The 20,984-nt window shown below is 36.7% G+C and overlaps 1 protein-coding gene across 2 annotated transcripts; it reads right to left on the bottom strand.

Moving 5' to 3' along the window:
• Window positions 1-6,573: 6,573 nt before the first annotated feature.
• Window positions 6,574-15,083, bottom strand: LOC107548565 (protein moonraker-like). Of its 2 annotated transcripts, none has more exons than XM_016229286.1 (16): window positions 14,674-15,083; window positions 13,995-14,526; window positions 13,807-13,913; window positions 11,788-11,850; window positions 11,453-11,674; window positions 11,177-11,369; window positions 10,627-10,796; window positions 9,970-10,100; window positions 9,422-9,568; window positions 9,161-9,250; window positions 8,446-8,533; window positions 8,171-8,224; window positions 7,837-8,007; window positions 7,241-7,316; window positions 6,898-7,018; window positions 6,574-6,654 (listed from the first exon to the last, which is right to left on the bottom strand). In XM_016229286.1, the coding sequence occupies exons 1-16, from the start codon at window positions 14,788-14,790 to the stop codon at window positions 6,585-6,587; spliced, it is 2,352 nt and encodes a 783-aa protein (XP_016084772.1). In that variant the 5' UTR covers window positions 14,791-15,083; the 3' UTR covers window positions 6,574-6,584. The 2 variants fall into 2 exon arrangements, with proteins under 2 accessions (XP_016084772.1, XP_016084771.1); XM_016229285.1 differs by having other exon boundaries at window positions 9,970-10,103.
• Window positions 15,084-20,984: the final 5,901 nt, after the last annotated feature.

Here is a 20,984-nt window from a genome sequence, read left to right on the forward strand (position 1 = left end):
TGTAGAAAAAAGGTAAATTTTAAAAAAAAAAAAAAAAATATATATATATATATATATATATATACAGTATATATATATATTTTTTTTAAACGAAGCATTAACACGTTACACTGCACCTCAAAAACACAGTCAAGCCTAAACAAAACAGTCAACCACCCCTTTAAAACAAGAAGAAACTTAGACAATGGTGTAAGAAATAAATGTTAAAAATAAAGAGAGATATTTTATGAAAACAAGCCTTATCTTATGCAATACTGACTTGATATCTTATAAAAACACTTGAATTCATTATTTAATATATTTCATTATTATAATGAATTACCCTACAGTTCAAAGGGGTCTGTAAAATTTTTGTGATTTTGAAAAAAGTCTCTTACCTATGGAAGTCCATTCCCGCCACTTTGAGGAAAAAAATATAATTCTGTAAGTCATAATAATGAGATACTTTCTCATAATTATGGTTTAGTATCTCATAATAATGAGTTATTATATTCAGGGGAAAAAATCTCATACATAACGAGAAACTTTCTCGAAATAATGAAAAACTTTCTCGTAATAATGACTTTACATCTCGTAATAATGAGAAACTATCTCATAATGACTGAACATCTTGTAATAATGAGAAACTTTCTCGAAATAATGACTTAATCCATGCATGCGCAACGCATCGTGATGGCACGCTAGCAACATAGTCAAAGCCATGCAGGAACACTGCAAACTGTAATCTAAAGTGTATAATCTGTCATTACATAACAATTTTAGATAAATTATCTGTATGTAGTCTTTCGTTAATTTGTAGCACCTACCAACAAGTTACTCTGCCAGACAATGATAGTTCAGGATTCAAACAGATATAGAGGAATATAATCCAACAAAAATCACACGCATTTTATGAAGAAATGAAAGCCATTATCCCTAATGATGAATAGATTTAGATGTATTAGCTGTCACTTTCATGTATCACTTTCATGCATCACATGCAAAGGGCCACAATGTTTATACAGTAGCGTAGCCCAATCTCATCTCGCTACCACAAAGCGTAGATGTTCGTTACCACGGCAACTGCTTGGTCTTCAGCGTCCCTGCCGTTGTTGTGCCGAATTCTGCACCCCTGCCAGATTCTGCACTCCCTCGTTGAAGTCACTACCTGATTGCCTAATCCTAACCCCTACCCCACACCTCATCCTAAACCTACCAATACTAGGGGGTGCATAATCTGGCAGGGTGCAAATTTCGGCACCTCACCATCCCACACAGTTTCTTGCAGGACATGTGAACGTGAAAAAAATGCTTAATGTGGCTTAAAGTACAATGACAAATTTAGGATACAATATAATTGATCATGCATACGGGCAAGCATAAGAGCCCAGAATTTGAACGCAACACCCAAAGTTGCACGTTAAGCGTTTTCCTATAGAAAACCATTATAGAAAATGCAAGCGTTGCTGTTTTGCGTTGCATACATATTTTGGGTCCAACTGAATGCCTGTGTACAGCATGCATGATTATTAAGTTGTGTACTGAATTTGGTTCAATCTGTCTTTGTACTTCAAGCCACGTTAAGCATTTTTCACATTAAGCATTTGTCCTGCAAGAAGCGGGATGCTGATCGAAGACCAAGCGGTTGCCATGGTAACGAACAATACGCTTTGTGCTAGCGGGATGAGATGGGCTACTGTATAAACATTGTGGCCCTATGCATGTGATGCACGAAAGTGACAGCTAATAAAACTAACAAATCATCGAAATGAACATCTATTCATAAGTTTATATGTGTAATGGCTTTCATTTCTTCATAAAATGCATAAACAAAATTCAGGATTTATATTATGAATTAATTTGATGAATAGAGTTAAAATAAAATAAAAGGCCTTTATTTGAAATAGAAATATTTTGTAATATTATACATTTTGTTCAGTTTAATGCATCCTTGCTTGAATAAAAATACTACTTTTTTATTTTTTTGCCTTCTATAAAACAATTTCCCAGGCACCCTGCATTCTCATTTTTCAACCATGCCTCTACAACCACCTGTAACACTTGTTTGTACTGCCCACTTTCACCCATTCAAGATGAATAAGATGGATAAAATCAAATCCAGTGCAACTCTGAATGCCATTTTATGTCAAACTGAAATATCAACTTAAACATAAAGAAAACAGAATTGGTGCACAATTTTCTTTTACATTAAAATCCTTCCTCTCTGTCTGAGTATTGTATGAAATATTGATGTTAAAGGAGCATACTAAAATGGACTGGAATGGAAGAGGAGTGGCTGGTGATTTCAGTGCTCATATTGGTCTGTTTGATGCTTTTACGGCAGCATCAAATGACACTTGACTCTCCAACCCACTGATAGAAAAATCAAAAATCACAGAGAGAGAAAAAGCGAGAAGCAAACACATGTATTGAGTTTCATTACAAATCTGAGCACAATAACTGATTATGCCTCAGCAGAGCTTTTTAGCTTCTCCCTCCGGCCCCCTTACATCCCTTTTCTCAAACCAAAATGGTTCACGCAATATAAAAAAAAAACAACAACAAAAGCTAAAAAGCAAAGCCACACTGACAGCTCTATTGTGCTACAGTAAGGATACGCACTGCTGCTTTGCAACCAGTCTAACAATGGCAAGTGAACTGTATAAATCCCCAATCGGTTTGTGTATGGCATTTACAAACTCTGCAGTGTTTCCATGTCAAACAGTGTGTCGTCTACACAGGTAATCACAGATTAGACAACAAATAATAAACTCTGCGTGCTAATCAACATCAGGGCCCAATATCCGCTCCTCAAATTACCTCCCATGAGCACGCGCTACACCGACACAAAGACCCCAGACCTTGCCCCCTCTGGTGGCACATTTCATACACAAATACATTTTTACTGGTTTATCATCATAAATCCGTTCGGCCTTGGCCTTTAGTGGTTGTACTAAAAGCCGAATAATTACCATAATGCTTAGCATAATTCATTTTCCACAATTTTTATCTTTCCTGGCCACATCCGCCCAATAATTGTCCATTCTGATGTAAATAAGCTGCAGAAAAGGATGTAAAATGTTCCATGAGAGTTTGATTGAACCATTAGGTTGATTCTAATATATAAAACTGTAACATAAGGATAGAATTAACAACTGAGGCTGGAAGAATGAACGGCATTAAGAGAGAGCTGATGAGCAGATTGACTGTAACTTTCTGATCAAGAGCGCAGTGTCCATCTATGTGGCTTTTAAAGGAACAGCAGTTGCCAAGTCGTCACTATAATCTGCAAGCAGGATGAACGCAGAACACTTCTTTTGGAAGGATTAGCCAAAAATAACTGGGAAAAAGCTTTCAGTGACAGCCATTTCCTGAGTCAGAGAAATGAAATATCGCATTAGTTGGCCAGCTGGCAGCTTCATCAGCAGACAAGAATCCTGAAGTGATGTCAAGATCTTGTCCTTCAAAATAATGCAATGACACTGAGTGTAATATAAAGTTGCTTTGGATACAAGACTACTTACTAGCTACAGTATTGTATTACAGTATTATAAGTGTCATCCTTCCTCTTTAATGTGGTTATACTAACTTGCACTTGATTTTAACTAATTGGTGCACCTGATGTAGTGATTAAAAAGAACAGGTGAAGATTTTACACAAAAAGGGGGCATTTCTGTTAGACAAACCAGTACAAAATGTATATTCTAAGTGTAATTTATCAAATCATTTTGCTTTTTATCTATTGATATTGGTGAAATGAAAATCCAATATGCTAAAAATAATTTAAAAAAATACCTGTTTTATAATAGCACAAGAGCTTTTAGACAATCTTTTATATATAATATTCCATGTTATAAGTATATAAAATATTACAAAATATTGTGCTTAATATTTCATTATAAAATAACATTATACTATATATATAGTATATACAGAACTGTTGGTGATGAGTAAACAAATATTTCAAACAAATGCTGTTCTTTTGAACTTTGCATTAATCAAAGAATCCTGAAAAAAGTTATCACGGTTTTCACACAGATATTAAGCAGATCAACCATTTACAACATTGATAATAAGAAATGCTTCTAGAGCACCAAATCACTATTTTTTAATGATTTCTGGAGGATCATGTGACACTGAAGACTACAGTAATGCCTGCTGAAAATTCAGCTTTGCCATCAAAGGAATAAATTACATTTTAAAATATATTCAACTAGAAAACAGTTGTTTTAAATTGTAATTTGTATTTCACAAAATTACTGTTTTACTGTATTTTTGATTAAATTCATGAAGCCTTGGTACAAGAGGCTTCTTTCAAAAGCATTTTTTAAAAATCTAACCAACCCCAAAAATAATCTTCTATTGTGATTTTCTCCTGGAAAACTGCCAGTGTAACTGCCAGAGCTTTGATCCCTGCATCCCTATCAGTCACTGCAGCTCACTGGATTTCTCCAGAGGGATCTTAATCGTGGTCACAGTCATTGCTCATGTCTCAACACAGACCCCGTAAGAGAGACTGAAGAATAGTCTCCTGGTGCAATGACATTTTAGAGCCGATGTTTTCTGTCAGCATTAAGTTACTGGCTGAGGATAAATAAATACAAACAATAGTTCAGATCAGGGGCAGCGGAGAGAAACCATAGCCCATGCAGCCTCGATTCTCAGCAGCCCGTGACATCCATGCTAACCCAAACACCCATGGTGAATGCACTGGAATATAGGGAGAGTAGAGAAATCTTCAAGTGGGGCTAACCAGTCCTTGTGCTTACTATCTGGGATGTTAATTGAATATGTTTACATGCAAAGGTATGGTAACACAAATATTACTATAAAAGGATTGCAGTCCCTCTATCTGTCTGTAACGGTTCCAGATTGAAGTTGGTGCCATTTTCTTTTGTTACAAGGAAAGTCAGAGAAGCATGTGGCTCACTGACCTGAGACCAGTGAACAAATGCCCAACACTGCAGCACTGTATGATAACAGGGAGGCGGCAACAAAAGGCAGACAATGAATTAGCAGTTACCTACCTAACTTGCATATAAAATATATTGCAGGGTTGTTCACAACAGTTGTTAAAAAGAAAAAAACAACAACATATACACACACACAGTCACACATATTCATACATATTAGTAATGTCACAATTAGCATGTTAACGCATGGGATTGTTTTTTCAGGGGTGAAGCTACTCACAACTGCTGCTTCCGTCTCGTTTTTTTTCTTGACAAGAATTTCATTTATTTAGACGCATAACGTCTTTACAACCACATCAAATGGGAGAATTTTCTTAATAGATTTTTTAATCGATTGTCTTAATTATTTACAAGCCGTTTGGCACTCTTTGATGTGGCGAGACAGATCACTGTATAGAAGCCTCAGTTCTAATGGCAGCAAGTCATCAGTGTCCACAGCTCGTTAGTTTGCTATTATAGAAGAGCATTTTGAGAAATATAATACTATATACTTCATTATATTTTACTTTACCGGTTAGTGGTCTTAATTATTTAATGTAAGTTTAAATAAATAATTTATGAAACAAGTTATGACAGCCATTGTGTAAATTATTATGTTTCAACAACAAATACAAATTGTATAATTTAAATGTTAATTTAAAAACTGCATTATATGCAATTTACACGTTTGCATACAAATTTTTAATTTGGGTGTTGAAAATTATAGTTCAAAATATTGTAATTGAATTTATGTTTGGGCTCTGTTGTTAATTGTAACCTTATAGTAATGTAAAGGGCTCCCTATAGTTTAGAGCAGAAGCTGAGGTAGACTTTTATCCCTAAGAAAATTTTAATACTAACTGAATTTATTTAAAGAAAAAGCAATTTGTTCAGTAAACCATTGTTTAATAATAATAAAAAAAATGACTGTGATGTCAAAACCAAGGTATATATAATATACTGTGTTTGCAAATAAATTCTTTAAAAATCCTACAATGTGATTTTCTGGATTTTTTTTTCTCATTTTGTCTCTCATAGTTGAGGTATACCTATGATGAAAATTACAGGCCTCTCTCATCTTTTTAAGTGGGAGAACTTGCACAATTGGTGGCTGACTAAATACTTTTTTGCCCCACTGTATATATATAGTTGTTTTTTTTGTTTTGTTTTTTTTACTCTGCGACATGAATGCCGGAAAAGTGGTAGATGTAACATAGTATATGCTATAATGCTATTACACATACGCTTCCACATCCATTAGCAATTTACTTGTTACTCTCACACTTACATCATTACATTAATATGTACCTTTGAAACTTTTTATTGCAGCATTTAGAATGATTTGCTTATGTTGTCGCTTTGATAAAAGCATTTGCTACATGAATAAATGCAAATATAAATTATTGAAATTGAAAAAACATTGTGCTCCTACGTCGAGAGAGGAAAAAGAAAGTGGAGGCTGAATGTTTACATCGCGTTCACAAAGCTGAAGGGCCTCGCTGCGAGCTGAAGCAGAAAAGGAGAAAGGATTTTAATCTTCTAATGTATCTATTGAACCTGTTCCACTAAATTTCCCATCATGCCCCTCTTGCTTTAGACAACTCTCACACCCTCAAGACTGTCCCTTTTTATGCTTTTATTTTCCTCATTCATTTACTGAGCCACAGCTGCTGCCAAAGCTTTGGGCAGAAAGAAGCGAGGCTCCCGCTCTCTCTTGGCAGAACTACAGAAGGAGGAGGCGGAGGGAGAAAGACTGGCTTTTACCAGCAGATATTTTGGAATTCAATTTTCATGTAGCTGTTATTGAATATTCCCTAAACAGACAGATATTGCAGTGCAAAAAACACCCTGGTCAATGTGCAGTTCCCCTACAATTCAAGTGAAGACTGATTAAATTGTGACTGATCCAAATGTGCCTGGCATACAAGGAGTCAATACACTGTAAAATCAGCTGATAGTCACTCACCCAGTCTCCACTGGCTTTTGCAGGAGGATGTTGGCCGTACTGGGTGCATTCAGGACTGGTTTCGTCAGTCGGATTGGCTGAGGAGAGGCTGGCCTAGAGCTAGTAATATTCCTTTGAGCATCTGCAAGACACAGGACGTTTTACACTGCTGCCATCTGGTGGAAACCACTGTCATGTCAGCCAAACAAAATGCAGAGGAACAAAGCTCCTGGAACAAAGTGGGGAGACCCTGAGACTGACCTTCTGATGCTCCTGAAAGGACAACTGATAACTACTTTTGTCAGTTTTTCTGTCTACTATCAACTGGGGAATGTAAATGGCCCATCTGGGTCCTGTGACTCACCTGTGCCTTTTTCCCAGATAAGAGGGTCAGAGTATGAGATCATAGCAAAGCGCCGACGCACTTCTTCCTGGTCTCTCTGGGTAACAAAATACAGCTTTGTGAGTCATGTGATTTCATAATTTATTTTATTTTATTATTTTATTTTTAATTAAGTTAAAATTTAAATTTATTTTTAATTAAATTAATATTTATTTTACTTTTATATTTATTTATTTTAACCAACGAAAATGTTTCAAAGAAAACAATTTTTTCAGGAAAATAATAATAAAAAAAATATATAAATTTTTTTTTATAATTTCTATTTTATTATTATTATTATTATTATTAATTTTACTTATAACTTAACTTTTTGATAATAATTTTGTTTTTATTTTATCACTTCTTTTAATATGAGAATTTTATATTATAATTGTTATACTTTCTTTTACTTTTAATAACTTTTTATAATTATTATTATTATTATTATTATTATTATTACTAAATATATAAATAAATAAGAAAATATTACAAGTTCATACCATTAAATTATAAAAATTGTGGCATCACTCCAAACTTACAAATCTTATAATCTATGCCTTTAGCTCCCACACACTGACCTCCATCTCCTCCATCCTCAGCAACATGCTCTCTAAAGTGGGGCCCTGCAGCTGCTTCTCAGCATCAGCCTCGGCCACCTGCTGCCTCTCAGTCACCCACAGAGCTCGAGCTGCATCCTCCAGAAGATCTTCCAGAAGAGCTTCGCTCAGTACGTCCGGACTGGCCCCAGGCTGTTGGCATTTGCAGCACAACACAGCACAGAATAACAGAACACTTTAAATTAAAATTGTGTGAACGGTTGTAAATTGAACCTTCATTAAATATTCAATTTACATAAGTTCTTGGTGCCGAAGATGCAGGAATACGAGAGTGAAGAAAAGTGTGAGTTCTGACCTTATCTGCAACCTTCAGCCGCTCTCGGAGTGTGTCACTTCGTGCTCCAACCACCTGCCATACAAATATAAGACAGAAACAATAGAGACAGAAATTCTCTATTTACATCCACACACAACATCTGTTCACAGTATGCTCGAAGGGAAAAACATTCAAATATGAGGTAAAAATGGTCCAAATTCTACACTCAGTCATACAAGGATTTATAGCTCTTGCTGATACACTAACATCTCAGACATTATTTGGGGAAAACAACATCAGATGAATGTCTTTACCTTTGCTTGATCCAACAAAGGTTGAATTCTTTCTCTAGCAGCCTGCTCAGCCCTTTCTGCCCATTGTGTCGGAGAGCCCACTGTGGTCCTACCATTGCCACATATTAATGCAAATCAACGCAAACAAACACTCAAATAATAAAAAGTTCAATTAACCTTTTTTCCCCTCATTAACCTAATATTAACAAAATGTAAAAAAAAGTTTGAACAGACAGAATTATTCTTTTACTAACTTTAAATTAGTTATGCCAACTACATGCAAAGGAACGACTGATTGAATGATTATTGATGCTTTATGCATATATAATGTTATTACAATAGTGAATGTATAAGTATTACATTAAAAAGGTTTTTTTTGGTTGTTTTTCTGGCATATAATATGAAAAAAAAAACATTTTTTTAAAATGTAGTGGTATATTTATTAAATTAACTCCATAGACAGATGATATGAGAAAAAAAAAACACTCAAATTAATTTCCAGCCAGTTTGTCTAGATCTTGATTTCCATTCATCATTATTCAGCGCAAATGGATTATTTCAACTTGCTCATTTAAATTGATGGCAACCAATGAAATTTCGTGATAAAATGTTCAAGAAATGCACTGCATTAGTTGATTTTAATTAACTCAATTAAACAAGCAGCAAAACTCATTTCTTGCATACACAGTTCATTGAACCACTGGTTAACATAATAATGAGGGAGCTGCCATCATACCGGAGTTTGCTAATGCGGTCAGCCTCCTCTTTACTCAGATGATTCAGTTCTCTTAGTCTGTCTGCAGTCACCCGGTCCAGCCAGACTTGCCTATAGCACATAAACATACACACCAATGAGCTTCTACTGCTGTCTCATACTCAACAGTCCAAAAAGATCATCTTCAGCAGCGAACATGAGCATTTTATAGTGATCATAGTGATGATCATTTAGTTAGAAAGAGAGCCCAGTGATAATAAAAAGAGAGGGTTCATTACATACCTGAGGGCTTCATTTTGGGCTTGATTCCTGTCATGTGATGAAGGGCTGAGCTGTGTGCTGCCACTCGGTCTGGTCTGTGGCTTCTGCTTTTCAGGGCTCTTTTTAGGTGAGAACAGACATCTGGGCTCTGGCCGGCTAGACACAGCACTACACAGGTGTATATATTCATATATATTAGAAGAACACAAAGGTGCAAGCATGTAAAGTCCTGTGTGCAAGACAAATACAGTGGGGAAAAAAGGTATTTAGGAGGACAGGGGAGCCTCTTAAAGAAGAAGTTACAGGTCTGTGAGGGCCAGAACTCTTTCTTGTTTGTAGGTGACCAAATACTTATTTTACCGAGGAATTTACCAATTAATTCTTTAAAAATCCTACAATGTGATTTTCTGGATTTTTTTTTTCTAATTTTGTCTCTCATAGTTGAGGTATACCTATGATGAAAATTACAGGCCTCTCTCATCTTTTTAAGTGGGAGAACTTGCACAATTGGTGGCTGACTAAATACTTTTTTGCCCCACTGTATGGATGAAGGGACTGGATGTACTGACCGTGGGCGAGGAGGAGAGTGAGGGGATGTTGGTATCCAAGGCACAGTGGGCTCTTTCTGAGCTACCTGGATTTCCCTCAGTCGGGATGAGACAGTGGGCTGCTGGAAGCTGGCATCACGAACATGACTGGCCTGCTGAATGAGAGACAGTGTGTCTTTTATCTTTTTTTTTTTTGAAAGCTGTTTGAAAACTACAAACATACACTAACATTCAAATGTTTGGGTTCAGCAAGATTAATATTATTACGAATTTAAATGTATTCTATCTTAATACATATTAAAATGTCATTTATTCCTGTGATGGCAAATCTGAATTTTCAGCAGTCATTACTCCAGTCTCAGTGTCCCAAGATCATTCAGAAAAACATTCTAATGCTAATTTGGTGCACATTTCTTATTATCAATGTTGAAAACAGTTGTGCAGCTTAATGGTTTTGTGGAAACCTTCATAAAAAATGTTCATGACTGTTTGAAGTTAATATAAAAGCATTTATTAAAAATAAATATTTTTACTGACACATTTGATCAATTTTAATTTCTATCAAAATATTATTAACTCAAAAATTTTGAAAGTTAGTGTTTCTCAATAAAAAGGAGAGCCATAACTAAACGAAGAATAAATAAATTATCATTAATAATGATAATTTAAAAAAAAAACCTTAACATGGTCTGGGTTGATGGCATTGGAAGTTTTGTTGGGTTTCTGTGCTTCTGTCGCTCTCAGTTTTTGATGATGTAAGAGGCTCTCTAGCCCTGCCCTCAGAACTTCATTGCGCTCCTTCACCAGTGCTTGTGAGGTCCTGTGGGATTTTGCTGCCAGTCTGCTGCCTGCATTCATTAACAAAATCTCAGATTTTCTTTTGCAATACCCTGAAATCAAATACCTACAAAAGGAGCAACCAGCTCATGCTGCAAACCACTTCTACACAAGATAAATTATTAAATACTGATTTGATGAATATGATTTTCATATACAGTGGCCCAAAAAGTACAGTTGAGTTATACTCACAAATTATCAAAACAAATGCTGCTAGTTTTCTAAGAACTCAGTGTGTTTGTGTGTTAAAAAAAAAATAAATAAAATAATAAATAAACTTGGTTAGATGTTTTGCTATGTAATGCAAAGACATTCAGACATGACTTATGGTCAGAAACAAAAGCAAAACTCTTTTTGAAAAATGAACATCACTTTGGTTGTCATGACTCACCACCAGGCTTTTTTGCAGCAGCTGGCTTTCGGGGTCTTTGTGAGGTCCTCTCAGCTGGTGCTCTGGCAGGACGGGGAGGGGACATGCTGCGGGCCCTGACCCTGGTAGAAGTCTTTTCCACTGGGTTGACATTTTGTAAATCTACATCTCTTTCCTTGGGTGTCTCCTGCTTACTCAGTGCTGAGTCCAGCGTCTGAGCAATCACAAACAAAATGGCATTAAATTAAGGCTTTGACATTCACTGAACGTTTATTGTGCTTATATACGGTACATCACCTCTAATTTCTGCAGGATGTCGAGGGCTGTCTCTGGTACAGCAGATCCTTGCCCCACCTCTGCTTTGGCTGAGCAGAGAGAGAGCTGGCGAATCAGCTGCCCCAGCTCTTTGCAGTGGGTGGGCACTCTGTTCTCTGCAGGGTCTGACAGCTGGTTGATAAAAACCTGCATGGCTCTTACAGCCCCCCGGTGAGCAGCAGCCAGTTTGTCCATTGCCCTGGACTGAGAAGACATCCATAGAAACATTTAAAACCCTTGCATGATTCATTCTTGCACTTTAAAATCAAGCTATAATGAAATATCGATTTTTTTGGGGGCGAAATTAACTTTGGTACCTTTTGGGTGTGTTTGACATTCTGGGAACGCAGCTTGTCTAGATCCTCCTGTATTTCTTTAACCTTGAACAGAACAACAAAACAGTCCCATTGTGGATCTTTAAAGCCGCCTTTTTATCTCTGAAAAATGACAAACCAGTTGTCATTCATGTACAAAAATCCATGGTTTTGCATGATTTTCTGACTATATCCATATGCTGAATTTTTGGATCCAAATTGAACATCATGTGCACTGAGATATTTCAACTTTTGTAGCTAAACGTGTGCACTATATCTGTGAAATGGGTGGTTATGAGTACTTATGTCTGAAATCAGTTATGTTACACAGTAATGTTAATTAGCCTTAAAGGGGTCCTATTACGCTTTTTCACTTTTTCAACTTTAGTTAGTCTGTAATGTTACTGTTTGAGCATAAAAAAGATCTGCAAAGTTACAAAGCTCAAAGTCCAATTCAAAAGGAGATATTTTATTTAACAGAAATCACTTTTCAAAAACTACAACGAACGACTTGTCTGGACTACAACTCATATTTTCCGGGATTTGTGATATCACAAATATATATATATATATCACAAAGATACCTAATGGTTAGAGAGTCGGACTCGTAACCCAAGGGTTGCGAGGTCGAGTCTCAGGTCCGGCAGGAATTGTAGGTGGGGGGAGTGAATGTACAACGCTCTCTTCCACCTTCAATACCACGACTGAGGTGCCCTGAGTCACCGAACCCCCAACTGCTCCCCGGGCGCCACAGCATAAATGGCTGCCCACTGCTCCGGGTGTGTGTTCACGGTGTGTGTGTTCACTGCCGTGTGTGTGCACTTAGGATGGGTTAAATGCAGAGCACTAATTCCTAGTATGGGTAACCATACTTGGTCACATGTCATGTCACGTCACAAATACCGACGACTGGAACGAGACCTGGATGAGCTGCACTAGAGAAGGCAACAACTCTTATCACTGTGTCGGAGACACGCTAGCTTTCCCAAGGCAGACGAACTTAGAGTGATTACAATCATCTGGGTTTAAATTCCGCTCAAATTGATTTGATTTTGATGCAATATTTACACTGAAGCTCGCAGGCGGCTATGGTAATGACAGCACACACTGGCCCAGCTAACCAATCACAGCACATTTCGTATTTCAGAAGGCGGGCCTTCATTTGATACAGAAACTATTCGAGCCGTTCATGCCAGACTGAGGAGAGAGGTGTTGTAATAATGTAAAAATATGTGAAAAATAATGTGTTTTTCGAACAACCTAGTATGAGAGCCTGTTCTAGTACACCCCCGAAACAAAATCCAGACTTTGTAAAAGAGCATAATAGGACCTCTTTAAAAAACTATTATGCTTTTCTTTCAAATGTATTGACAGTCATCTGTTTTGTGTGGATATATATTCATACATTCATTCACTCAACCATGCCGAATAAGCAGAATTATGAAAAATTATGTCTTAAATAGTTATTTTATAATTATTTATGTTAATTAGACCTTGAAAACCTACTATGTTTTTCTTTCAAACATATTTGGCGGTCATTTGTTTTGTGTAGATATATTTATACATTCCGTATTTAATTCATTTTACCATGGTAAATAAGTTGAATTATGAATAATTATGTCTGAAATCATTATTTTAGAATTATTTCACAAATATTTACGTTAATTAGCCCTAGAAAATCTACTATGGTTTTCTTTTAAATGTACTGGTAATCATTTGTTTTGTGTGGATATATTCATACATTCATTATTCATTCATTTTACAATGGTGAACAAATGGAATTGTGAAAGATTATGTCCAAAATAATCATTCTAACAATTTCATAATTATTTCACAATTACTATCCCTAGGAAACCTACTCTGCTTTTATTTAAACCTTTTAAATTATTTTCTGCTTTATGGCCAGTTTAAAAGTTCTGTGCGACTTCTGTGCAGTACTAAAAAATAGATTTTTATTTCTTAAAAGGGCAGCACATCACTGTGCCACCTTTGTGTTTGTGAATTGCAGTTCTGCTCACAGACCTGCTGTTGTAACACATAGATGATGCGTGCAGAACGGGCTGCTTGCTCCTGTCGCCGGATCTTCATCCTTTGTTTCTCATCAGGCTCCAGATCCTCCACAGCACGACCTGCAGAAAACCCACATGCACATCTCTTAAAAAGTGTAAAAAAAAGACATACTACGGGTGCTTAGGATTAATAAGGAATACCTTCATTAGCCATCTGCTCTATCCTTTGCACATATGTGCTCAGCTCCTTCTGTAATTTCCGGATCTCCTGGGTGAGCTGAGGTTCACTGCTGTTGACTCTCGGGTCGAGGACTTTGGTAGGTGGCTGGCCCTGTTTAAGTTGGCTGTTGGGTTCATGAGGAGTATAAACAAGCACCTGAGCACCATTTTTTAATTGTTTCTTTGGACCTGACATCTTTGGGTGGACCACATGAGGACTGTAATCTATGTTGCTTCTTTCAGGGCTTATATTCTGGGATCTCTCTGCTGGCTCAAGTGACAAACAGCTGATGGATTCCTGACGTTTCCTGCATAGATCTCTCCTGGCGAGTCTGACGGCAGCTTGCAGACGCTCTTCTGAGAGGACTGAGAGACGTACGGAGCTGCTGCAGCTCTCCAGATCATCCTGCCTTTCTGTACGGGGTATAAGTTTCTCTATTATGATGGGAGAAGGGGGTACCACGTGGGTGGCTCGGTTAAGAACACTGGCTGTCACTATGTTATTGAACTGAAGCTGTGAAGAGAAGAATCACAACCAATGAGAATGAACGAGAAGCGTGCTCATCAGCATCAAAATCAAGTTTTATTTATCAAATGCACAAGAATATAGCATGCAGCATTACATTATATAGGACAATACGTTCTTGCATCAGTAACTCACCTGTGTTTGCAGACCAGTCATTTGAGACCCAGAGGAGCCTTTTTTAATCCATTCACGATTCACAGAGCCCAGTTCACCAATGGTCATAGCAGACACCCTTTGGAAATCTGAAATCATCCTGATAATATATTTTACCAGCTATCTTGATGGAAGTAATCAATTCAACCAATCCTGCTTAAGTAATCCTTCTCAGAGCAAATAATTCTCTACTGACTGATCCGATCGACTGCAAAAAGCAATTGATTTATCACACGAAAACACAGACAAATGGACAGCCGACGAGTAAATCCGTTGTATTATGTTTAAACATGACAGAAAGATGGTAAAGAGAAGCTAAAATCAAGATTTGTTTATAGGAAGTGCCAGGCAGTTTAAAACACCGCCATGACAACAAAACACTTCTTCGTGATTGTCTGTCAGCTGTTATAGTTGCGCTCGGGCATGTTGTCGCCCCCTATCGGACTAAGTTACTGCGGCCTGAGGTGACCCAAAAAGGTTGAATTAATTCAATTCATGATTTTGAGCTTTAAATATTGCAGTCAGTGTATTGTTCATTTATTCATGTTGTAAAAACTTTAAACCCCCATAAACATATAGTTCTTAGATTCAGCATTAAACGTTTTTTTGGCATTAAAGATTATTTTGTAAATAAAACTAAAACTACAGTGTGTTAAATTAAAACTGGAGGTCCATGAAGTTACTATATTTTCTTTACAAATATTAAAATATTACATATAAAAAAAGTAAATTAATAAAATCATACAAAGTCGTGAAAAATCATGGAATTGTATATATAGGTGATTTTGGGCACCAAATGAACCTGCAATTACACACACCTATTACGTAGGACATTTCAAGGGCAATCATTTGTACAATATTCTACACAACTCAGCTGCTCTCTGCCCTCGTTTACTCTTCAATAAGCTCATGTCAGAGACCCAGTCCCCATGTTAACACGGCCAACCTCACAGAAAGAAGACAGCTCACCTGAATAGACGAGAATCAGAGCACATGAAATATGGGGCATGAACAGAACAAACAATGGGGACGAACTGCAGGCCAAAACACAATATCAAGCTGTTTATGGAAAGAGGACATCTGGGCAGGGAGGGGCAGAGAGAAAGAGGAGACTGGCCTGAAGGCCTGTCTACCAAATCAATGCGTTATTAAGCACACAGACAATTCAAAAGCCCAAAAAGACACAACCCAGGGTGGCACACAGACGATATGAATGTATTTGATTATATTAAAAAGCATTCAGGCGCCCACTCTGGACTTTGGCCCGGGGCAAGGATATTTCTGCAAGCTATGAGGGAAGGGAAGGTCCAGCTTGCGCATTTCATCCTTGTGGCTTTGGGAAATGATGCGGTAAATGTGTGTGTGGAGATTGAAGGTGTAACCAGCCGCACTCTGTTAATGTGCGCCGCTGAACTGAAACACTCCAGCGTGCACGCTTGTTTCATACAGCTGCTCCTCAGGCACGGGGCGGATGTAGACCAAGTCAGCATGGATACCTGGATGCTGAATGACTTTTGGTACTCAGTGGTGCTCAATCAGACACCTGTGACTATGAGGGCAAATGTCCGCTCAACTATGCCACTCTGCAATGCCATGTTGATGTAGTTCGGTCAGTTCCTGTTGAAAGTGTTAAAATGACAGGAGATAAAAGACAAACATAGAGAGGTCACTCCGTGGAAAAATTAGCTTGCAGACAACCAAAAAACAGTTCTAAAATTGTTTGTGGTGCTTTTCGTAGAGGCCTCAGGCGTTTGCTGGGTAAACAAACTGTGTGTGTGATTTGTTTCTGACTGAGCATGTGATTTGCAGCCCTTATGCACTGGAACATGATGAAGAGAAACGACTTTTGACCATCCGCCCAGCTGGCAATCCCTGACCAGGTCACTAAAAACCCAGCTTTTGCATCAAAAGCTGTATTTCTCCCTGCCTAGATGTGGAGCGGATCATTGTGTCACTTTGATTCAGTGCTGTGTACACTAATAGCATCCTCTGGAGATGGATAACACCTTTTTCCTCGCTCAGCCTGTGAATCAATCTGCTGGTCCCCGATGAGGATGCCGAAATTTCCTCTTCAGCAGCAGAAGAGATGCCATTCATAGACAAGGTTGTGCGAAACCATTGCTTCCTGGAAGAGGGCAGTAACTTCCTTGGACTTGAAAGAATGGAGAGGCGCAATCTCAACCTTTGGTACCTGAAGACCAACCCTAAAGAAAAATCTCTGAAATTGAAATGTCTCCAAAATTCATTCTTTCATTCCAAACTTGGGCCAAGTGTTTTTCAGTTTGTTTTGTTTAACAGGTCACAGATATTCAATTGAGTCAGATGAATTATGACAAAATATTGATTGTGAATTGAATTAAATTTGTGTGGTTTGATGAGTGCAATTTCAATAGGTTTGTTTTAAACGTCATATATTGATTTCTCATGTTGGATACTTTATTAAATTACTGCATTATGTTCTCCTATGTAAATTAATTATATGTAATTAAAAAGGCAGAAAAAAACACATTGTTAAGTTAAATATATCAAGATAAATTCTACAGTTTATTATCTTTATTAAAACCCATTGAATCACAGATTCAATGGTATTACATCGCCCTCTTGTGGATTTAAAAGACTATTAGATTAGCACAAGTATTCACATAACTTCTACATAAACCCATTTTCACAACATAAGAATTTTTTTTTTATTCTTTTGGTAAACCATAATAAAAAAAATTGGGGGAAAATATAAGGTAAAAATAAATATGACAAAGTCTAAATATTTGGCATAACTGATGCCATAATTATGATTTACCAAAGCATTGTTTTTTAATGTGGCAGAAATGGGCTTCATGCCAGAAAATGTGGTATTGCAAAGTTTTGGATCTCTGTGTAGCTAAAGCATCTTTCTTATGAGAGTTTTAGTACTACTACACATTCTCAGAGCATGTATTCATCCATTCTTTACAGCATCAGGAAGTAAAGCCAACATTTAGAATGACTTTGCAGAAAAAGCTGGCCAGGTGGGAATGTTACTCTATGCTAGGTAATGACCTTGTTTAAACTTCATTGATTTACAAATAATTTGAATGAATTTCCTCTACATTAAGAAGCATTCAGAATGTCATCTATATCACACTGTAGCCCTGACCAGCAGGCCGCAGGGGAATTACCCTCCTTATCCAGCCCTGGCAAGACTCCAAGCTAATCTCCACAGTGCTTCTTCTGCTTTTGATGACTAATTATTCCAAAAACAATTGAGGACAGCCAAAAAATCTGCCACATAGGCCAAGGTGGCAGGGATGCAGAAAATGCAGCATGCCAAAAGACTGCTAAAAACCAATTTTGTCGACTCCTCGCAAAACACTCTCATTCTCATCCATACAGGTCTGAGTTTCTCTTAGAAAATAGCATTGACTACGACCATGCTGCTAATTGCAGCTTCTTACTTCCTCCTTGAGCTTGCTAATTCACATTTCTGCAAAAATAGAACAGGCTGGCCTACTATTGTGCTGCAGACAGCTATTTTTACAAAAAAAGAAAAAGAGAGAAAAAAAAGTAAATCAAGTTCATGTACAGTAATGGTCTATTCATACCCAGGAGGACAATAACAATAGGCCTACAGATTAAAAAAAATCATTCTAAATGTAAAAACAGAATCCACAGCACAACTATAACACGGGGGTAATGATATCGTTGGAATTACAATTTTTGAGCAATAAAAACATTACAAATCCATCTTGTTTCAACGAGCTCGAGCGGCAGAAGACAGAATTAGCTACAGCACTCTTATAAATGTTATCGTGCGCTGGTGTGGACACTAATATTATCGTTCTTGTTGTGAACGCATTATGTGTAGACGCTAAAGTGAAGTGGTTTCAATTTGGCTGTAGTGTCTGCTCAGCTTCTCTTACTGTCATTGTACAGCCAAGGTCAACCATCAACACAAATCTCATCAGAAACCATTGTTCTCTCATTGCCCTTGCACCTTTTCTACTTTAGTTTGTCTTTTGTTCCCAAACAAATAAACTCACCTGTGGCCCTTTTATACATTATTTTCTGTCTGGTCCATAAACAATTATGCATAATAAGTGTTTGCATAATGAAAGCTGTGTGGTAATTGGGTTCAGGTTGTGAAGATCTTGTGATAATAACCAAATGCCAATCCTTTCTAAATGAACACATGGGGCAAAATGTGAATTGATATAAGATTTAATGAAAAAAGAAATAGTGAGGACTTTTATTATTTCATCACGTTTCTGTATTTTTCTGTTACATGAACAAGAGTTAGAATTAGTTGATTACATGACTGATATGCAAAGTAACAAATAGCAATAACTATACTATTTCAAGAACAGAACAGCAAGGACTATCCCTTGCATATTTACAGAAATATTCTACTTTATGCAGAACTTCCAGACATTATTTTCAGAATACAGGATTGACATTAATCAGAAAGGACGCATATAAACGTGGTCAGTGTTAGCTTGCTGCAACTTGCAGCTGTTGTATTCAGGTGTGAGAGTGTGTCATCTGTCCCATTTTACAAGTCTTTATTTATCTTTATCTCACTGGAGAACCTTGTAAATTCACAATACCTCTGATGGAAGTATGAACGGAGGGAGAACAAATATGTCCTGACAACTTTCAGTTCAGTTTAATTATTGAGCAAGTGAAGAGACACAGTGTCTCCAGTAGATTCACTCATCAAGCAAATGCACACAGACACACTGACAGAGACTAACAGTGGGAAATGGCATGATTAAGAAGATAATAAATCCATATCTGATTTACTGTAAGGTAAAATACAGTCATGTTCTCATCATCACATCCAGTCGACTCTAATTGGGAGAAACAGAGCATAATCAAATTGTAATGATAAATGTCCATTACAGAAAGCTAAGACAGACATATTTAGCACTCATTGTAAAAATTCTAGTCATAAATCCTTTGTTAAGAGTTATCCGGTGAGTGCATCATATGTAATTTCCCATTAAAACTAGCAGATTATTTGCACATAGATGGTGTAAATAAAAAATAACATTTAACTGCAGGAAGACAAAAGAAGTTTTGAGAACCAGTCATGTGTAAACATAATGCACACTCAAGAACAGACCTCAAAGAACCTTTTCCTCATTCAACTTTTACAATCAAAGTGGGTACAATTAGGTGAAGCCCATTCAGCAAAGGTCACACAAAGCAACACTCTCTGAATGTGGATGTAAGTTAGCTGGCTAAATCTGGTACAGTGCAGTAACATTTATGTTAAATATTGTATATGGTCCCTTTCCAAATAAATAAATAAAACGAAAACTGACAGTAGCCAGAGTCAGAGAACTTGTGAAGAGAAAGATCCATGGAGGTCCACAACGTGTAAACATAATGCACACTCAAGAACAGACCTCAAAGAACCTTTTCCTCATTCAACTTTTACAATCAAAGTGGGTACAATTAGGTGAAGCCCAGTCAGCAAAGGTCACACAAAGCAACACTCTCTGAATGTGGATGCAAGTTAGCTGGCTAAATCTGGTACAGTGCAGTAACATTTATGTTAAATATTGTATATGGTCCCTTTCCAAATAAATAAATAAAACGAAAACTGACAGTAGCCAGAGTCAGAGAACTTGTGAAGAGAAAGATCCATGGAGGTCCACAAGTTTCCATTTTTAATTTTAAAATGGAAAAGGGCCCCATTATAAAGATTTATTTCACCATAAAAAAAGGAAAACATCATGAATAAATAAGTAAAATAAAGCAGTAAACATTAACTGAACAACATAAAATGTATAATAAAACACTCTAATGATAACTGATCTTAAAAATAATAAGAAATGTACCTAAAGTTAAAATGCAACATGTAGAGATTTTTGGAACATCCTTGTACAGTTTTTATTATATATTATAAGGTGCCTAGTTTGTACTTACAATATTTTGCTGTAAATGAGTAACTGTATTGTGTATGATATAGATTTTACAGTATAATTGTGCTGTTTATATAAAATTATAGGCTTCTTTTTACCACAGTAAGTAACTTAGTTCATTAATATGACTTACTAGGCTATAGCTAGCATTTCAACTATTTTTTCCTGGTGAAAATAACTAACATTTTAACTGAATAGAGAAAGCATTCGACATAATACAAGCCAAACGTCAATACGTGCGGATTATTGCAAAGTGAATTTATACAACAAAACCTGAATGTGATTAAATTATGCATCAAATTCTATAACACAATACAAATCGTATCATTATTGCCATTTAACATAAGGTGCAATAGGAAAATAAATCACAATATATGCCTAATACATATT

The sequence above is a fragment of the Sinocyclocheilus grahami genome, unplaced genomic scaffold, assembly GCF_001515645.1.
Source record: "Sinocyclocheilus grahami isolate Dianchi unplaced genomic scaffold, SAMN03320097.WGS_v1.1 scaffold350.1, whole genome shotgun sequence".
Lineage (NCBI taxonomy): Eukaryota > Metazoa > Chordata > Actinopteri > Cypriniformes > Cyprinidae > Sinocyclocheilus > Sinocyclocheilus grahami.

Excerpts from the sequence above, each read along its gene's own strand:
- LOC107548565 (XM_016229285.1), bottom strand. The coding sequence starts at position 14,790 with ATGATTTCAGATTTCCAAAGGGTGTCTGCTATGACCATTGGTGAACTG. Across the intron at positions 13,914-13,994 it reads AGAGCAGATGGCTAATGAAG|GTCGTGCTGTGGAGGATCTG; the intron begins GTATTCCTTATT and ends GGTTTTCTGCAG. Across the intron at positions 6,655-6,897 it reads CAAAAGCCAGTGGAGACTGG|TTCTGCCAAGAGAGAGCGGG; the intron begins GTGAGTGACTAT and ends CTCCTTCTGTAG.